The 6114-nt window shown below is 36.0% G+C and overlaps 1 protein-coding gene across 1 annotated transcript; it reads left to right on the forward strand.

Annotated features, from left to right (window-relative positions):
- The first annotated feature begins 967 nt into the window (after nucleotides 1–967).
- On the forward strand, nucleotides 968–6114 carry LOC137650640 (uncharacterized). Its single transcript, XM_068383827.1, has 5 exons — nucleotides 968–1140; nucleotides 2691–3030; nucleotides 3344–3560; nucleotides 4446–4581; nucleotides 5580–6114. The coding sequence occupies exons 1-5, from the start codon at nucleotides 1085–1087 to the stop codon at nucleotides 5740–5742; spliced, it is 912 nt and encodes a 303-aa protein (XP_068239928.1). The 5' UTR covers nucleotides 968–1084; the 3' UTR covers nucleotides 5743–6114.

Raw genomic sequence — 6114 nt, forward strand, 5'->3', positions numbered from 1 at the left:
TTTGATAACAGTAACAACATTAAATTAAATCTTTCAAACATAAACTATAAAAACAAAGATGATTATGTCTGCCTGTCCAACATAAAAACATTCACTGCAAATTTGAACTTTTGAAGTTCCACCGATTCAACTGACTGATTAAGAAGTTCAATCCACAATTTGGTCACAACTGGTATAAAACTTCTAGACTATAGTGTAGTGATATACAGTGAAGTGATATGAGAGCTGGTCTCTAAGCGGGTGGAATTTTGAGTGTTCTGGTATAATCAATATGAAAACCAATTTCTTATTGTGAATAGTCAAAACTTCATCACTCATAAATAAATTCCGATCACTATGTATTGATAGGAGGCTATGGTCCTTGGATATCCAAGTGATTACATAAGAATAGTCCTTTTTCAATTCTGCCGCTTTAAGTGTCTCTTTTACCAAAATTTCTGTCCCATCATTATTTTTTTTTATCAAATTTACTGCATTTATAAGGGGGTGGTATTAGTATTAGTACTATTAATAGCAGTAGACAAGGTATTCCAAATTTTAACTTAGCATGGTAGTAGTAGTAGTAGTAGTAGTAGTAGTAGTAGTAGAAGGATTATTATTATTATTATTACTTGTTAAGCTACAACCCTAGTTGGAAAACCAGGATGCTTTAAGCCTAAGGGCTCCAACAGGGAAATAGCCCAGGGAGGAAAGGAAATAAGGATAAACTACAAGAGTAAGTGTAAGACCAATAACATTAAAATAAATCTTTCATATATATAATATAAAAAACTTAGAAATAACGAGAGGATAAAATCTTCAAAATAGCAAGAGGAATAGAAACAAGATATAGTGTGCCTGAGTGTATCCTCAAGCTAGTAATAGTAGTAGTAGTTGTAGTAGTAGTAGTAGTAGTAGTAGTAGTAGTAGTAGTAGTGTTGATCCTTTAAAAAACTCAAAAGTTTTATCTTTTTCCTGACCCCAGGTCCTGGTGGCGTTCTCTTCGTTTGTAAGAGAAGAAACCTCCCAGCTGTCGTTGTCCGAATGCCTTCAAAGTGGACTTGGCTTCAGTAACCGGCATCGTGATTCAGATTCGCTCTATAGGATGGCAGGACCCATAGCTCCAGACGATCCTTGGCTCATAAGACACGCCAGAGAAAGGTTTGGAAAGGAATTATTTCTTTATCGCTAAATATGTCTGGTGTCTTAATATATCTTGTCTTAATATATCTTGTGTCTTGTATCTTTTTGACGTGGGATATTATTTTCAACGTTAGTATTTGACCAAATTCTTTTTCAACTAATTTTCTTCGTACTGTATGCGTTTTTTTTTTTTTTTTTTTTTAGTTTGTTTATTATCATTCATTATACATACATACTTAGGCTCACGCAGACACATACGCTCATGCTCATATATAGCCTAGATACTATGTACTAACACTCAAACATACATATATACATACATACACGCACACACACACACACACACACATATATATATATATATATATACAGTATATATATATATATATATGTATGTATATATATATATATATATATATGTATATATATATATATATATATATATATATATATATATATATATATACATATATATATATATATATATACCGGACTTAGGTTATTGGCGCCGACTGAGGTTGATAACTTAATCCTGAAGCTATTCAAACGTGTTTTGTCGGACGTTTGAGTAACGTGGCTGTTGATTTACACTGAAGTCAGTTTACTAGACTATGAAATCCTTTCTCTCTCTCTCTCTCTCTCTCTCTCTCTCTCTCTCTCTCTCTCTCCAGTTCTAATTTTGATCGGGAAAAAGAATATAGATTATTCTTTAAGGTATAGTTTTAAGATACAATCCCATATTCTAACATTTTGAGTCTAGTAAAAAGAGATATGGTAGTCTGTTTTTTTATGTTTATGAAACTAAGGTAAATATGGCTGCTAAAATAAAATGGTAATCATACAGCACGGAATACAAAAAAAGTATATATTTCCTGTAGTTTCATATATTTTCCTTGAGTAACATTCTTGGGTATTAGGATCCCACTGAGACACCTCTCCTTCCACCCACTGAGACACAACCAAATTCCCATACATTGAGAAATATTATCATTCGCATGTTCCTGACGACAGAATTTTAAATCAATCAATCCTAATTATATTTGATCTTTGGAGTTAATTGGAAGCATTATATTGGAGACAGTTGCACTGAGCTTCATTCACCTACAAGTTGGATTCACAAGATTGTGAGCATTAACATACTTTTTCCGACACCAAGAACTTATAAGTAAATAGGCCTAGTTAAAGGTTCATAGACGTAATATGGGCATATCTTTATTACATGTTCATGTAACGTCTAAGTACAGAATCCTATGGACTGTAATGTATTCATATATATCTATCTATCTATCTATCTATATATATATATATATATATATATATATAATGTGGTATGTATGTATGTATGTATGTATGTATGTATGTATGTATGTATATGTATATGTATATGTATAGGTATATATATATATATATATATATATATAGTTATTGTAGATTTTTAGAACCTCCAATTAATGAATAACTTATGTTCTCGTATACGGGTGTACACACACAGAAACGAGTATAGATAGATAAATAAATAGATATATAGAGCATCTTAATTACCAATTTACATAATATATTTCTTACAGGTACCTAGATCCTCCAAGTAAAGACCCTTACGAGCTTGAACTCCTGAGTGGAAGAAAAAGCTCAATGGGCTACAATGTCTACAGGATCTCGGCCATCAGCTGGCTGTACCTGGACGAGACCATTCGAACCTTATTCAAGGATGAGCCTCCGGGGTTCTTCGTCGAAGCCGGGGCCCTGGACGGAGAGTATATTTCGAACTCCTTGCAGCTGGAGCTTGAGAAGGGCTGGGAGGGACTGCTGGTGGAGGTTGATGAAGAAATGTACGCTCGCCTCAGAAAGAAGAATCGAAAAGCTTGGACGTCTAGAGCTTGTCTGGCCACAAGGCCTTTCCCACATCAAGTAAGGATTTAGAATTTTAGAACATTGTAGGGCTCCAAACACACTCTCTCTCTCTCTCTCTCTCTCTCTCTCTCTCTCTCTCTCTCTCTCTCTCTCTCTCTCTCTCTCTCTCTCTCTCTCTCTCTCTGTAAATTGTAAGCCATGTGAGGATTCTTGATCCCCAAAGTATCCATTGGTGCTTGCTTTAGTTGCTTATGTATGGTTTTAGTGTAAGGGCGTTGATTTCCAGTAAAAGCCTCTAGTGTATATCAAATCTATATATTAACCCAGAGTTGAATAAAGCCGATGCACCTCCTTTCAATCTCTATTCTAGGCAACACTAGTCAAATTTACCAACCACGAATCCCTCTCCAAAGATTTGGACAGCTTAACCATGAGGGGATACAACGCTCTCACAGACGCTACAGATCTGAACGAGAGAATGGGGCACGGGATGCCAACCTACCAGGCATCACAGTGTCTGCCTCTGCAGACTCTTCTCTTGGCAATCAACATCACCAACGTCACCATGATTTCCCTGGATGTTGAAGGTAAGCATTAAGTCATTAGCTCAATGGGTCTTCAGGGCTTGATTGTGAATCTTTGTCACCCATACCAGATTCTTGGGTTTCACTGTAAGTTATTATCATTAATTGATAAGCTACAATCCTAGTTGGAAGAGCACAATGCTATAAGGCCAGGGGCTCCAACAAGGAAAATAGCCCAGTGAGGAAAGGAAACGAGGAAAATTAAATAGTCCAAGAAAAGTAACATTAAAATAAACATCTCCTACAGTATATAAACTACAAAACTATAAAGTTTAAACGTTTAAAGGCCCCTTATGAATTGCAGAGGCAAGTGATAGTGACAATATCTTAACTAGCAGGGCAATGCCCTAGAGATTGACCATATATACGTATGATGATCGTTGAAGCCCCTTTCCCCCCAAGCTAGGACCAGGGAGGACCAGGCAATAGCTATTGATGACGCAGCAGGTAGACCTATAGGTTCCCCCAGACCCCAAATCCTTAACTTACAAGGACGGTGAGGTTGTAGTCATTACAAGAAAATATCGAGTTTAAGAGGGACACGAACCCCAGTCTTAAAGATCAGCAAGCAGGGACGTTTCCAATAGGCCACCACAACCCTAATATCACAGTAATCCATTGTTGATCACGGTATCATGACTGTAGATCTAGCTTTATTACCACCTAGCTTTCCAATCTATTAACCTTTGACTTACTTAACTTTCACTTTATTTATTTTAATTCCAAGAAAACCTCCTTTGAATTGACGGGATTAGAGTTAATCTTGTAATAATAATGTACATTTACAGTCCCATCCAAAATCGTTAGGCAAGTCGGTTTATTTCCAGACTAAGATGGTCTTGACCAATCTTGTTTATGATCTTTTTTTTTTTTTTTTTTTTTTTTAAGGCATGGAAAGAAAAGTCCTCGAAGCCTTCTACGACTCTAAAGTCTTGGTCACCGTGGACGTCTGGATTGTGGAACACAGACATCCAGAAGTGAAGTTACTTCGGCCTGATCGTCCCGACTTCGACTTCATATACTGGTAAATGTTTTTTGTAGTTGTTAAAAGTATTATCTTTCGTTATATCTGTCCATACCTATAGACTGAATACTATTCGAAGTCATTTTAAGCGAATTACTTAGAACTTTAGATATTCTTACATTTCATATTTTATAGAACATTTTCATTTATCATTTCCAAGTTATCTGTTTTTGTAATATTCTCCTAATTATGAGTTTAGATCATCACTGAGTATTCTTTGTCTTTTCAAGTTTACTCTACTCTATCATTAAATATACTCTTGGATATTGTATATTTTCAAATTTGTTAGCTTTTATTCAACGCTATGTTTTAATTGTCTTTTTGTCTTTTTGGTTTTTCCATAACTTGTTTTATAGTCCTTTTTATTTCAATTTAGGCTTAGATCTTTGTAAGGGTTTTCTTGACAAGCGAAGAATTTGTGCATAGTAAATTAAATACAAGACGCTTGCAAATGGTGGTGTATTGGTAGAAGCTAGGGTTGTGGTGGCCGATGCGGTAACGTCCCTGACTGGTGAATGCCAGACTGGAATTTGAGTCCCGCTCAAACTCTCTAGTTTTTTTGGTCGCTGCAACCTCCTCATCCTTGTAAGCTAAGGCAGGGGGATTTGGGGGAGCTTATAGGTCTATCTGCCGAGTCATCAGCAGCCATTGACTAGCCCTCCTTGGTCCTAACTTGGGTGGAGAGGGGGCTTAGGCGCTGATCATGTGTATATATGGTCAGTCTCTATCCGTGTCCCTTACCCCTGCCATTCATGAGTGACCTTTAAACCTTTAAACCTTCAAGAGAAATTTCAGATAAGGATAAGAAATAACATTAGCAAACATGAAATTTTAAGACGAAATGTAATGTACAAGATGGAAAGCTTTATCTTGCTTAGGACCTTGGCAAAATGGAAATACCTTGTTACTATAGATAACCCGGAATAAAAAAGAAATAATCATGGAATTGCAGGTATAGAGGCCTGTGTGTATTCAGTTATACTTATTTTCTGTTGCAGGTTTTTATCAAAAGGGTACAGCCTATATACCATGGGAATCCATACCCCGATAGATTACATCTTTATTCGTAATGAATCGGACATCCACAAGAGGGCTTTCGCTGCCAAACCACCAGAATACAACATCAATCTTGAGTCTTATCTCCCTAAGGAGAGCTCTTGAAGAACAACAACTATTCTTTGGAGCTCCTAGATTCCTGCATTACAGGTGCAAGCTATTCTTCCCCATGTCTTCGGAGTTTAATTTTAGATTAATACGAATATTCTCACATCTATTTTTACAGTGAGAACGACTGATTTGATAATGACTCGTGAATAACAGGGATGGTGATTGTTAACCCATATCATATCATTACCTACACTGTTGAAAAAAATTAATTTTAATCGGAAATTCTCCGTAAAAATATACTGTTCTCACCCATATTTCAGTAAAATACAGGTGACCGTAATTTTACCTCACTTTGTTATTATCTTTTACGGATTCGTGACCGTAATATCACTCATTTACGTCAATATATCCGTTTTTATAACGGAA

This window comes from Palaemon carinicauda, chromosome 12, assembly GCF_036898095.1.
Source record: "Palaemon carinicauda isolate YSFRI2023 chromosome 12, ASM3689809v2, whole genome shotgun sequence".
Lineage (NCBI taxonomy): Eukaryota > Metazoa > Arthropoda > Malacostraca > Decapoda > Palaemonidae > Palaemon > Palaemon carinicauda.

Coding starts and splice junctions, on each gene's coding strand:
- LOC137650640 (XM_068383827.1), top strand. CDS start 1,085: ATGGCAGGACCCATAGCTCCAGACGATCCTTGGCTCATAAGACACGCC. Junction 3,031..3,343: donor CAAGGCCTTTCCCACATCAA/GTAAGGATTTAG, acceptor TCTCTATTCTAG/GCAACACTAGTCAAATTTAC. Junction 3,561..4,445: donor GATTTCCCTGGATGTTGAAG/GTAAGCATTAAG, acceptor TTTTTTTTTAAG/GCATGGAAAGAAAAGTCCTC.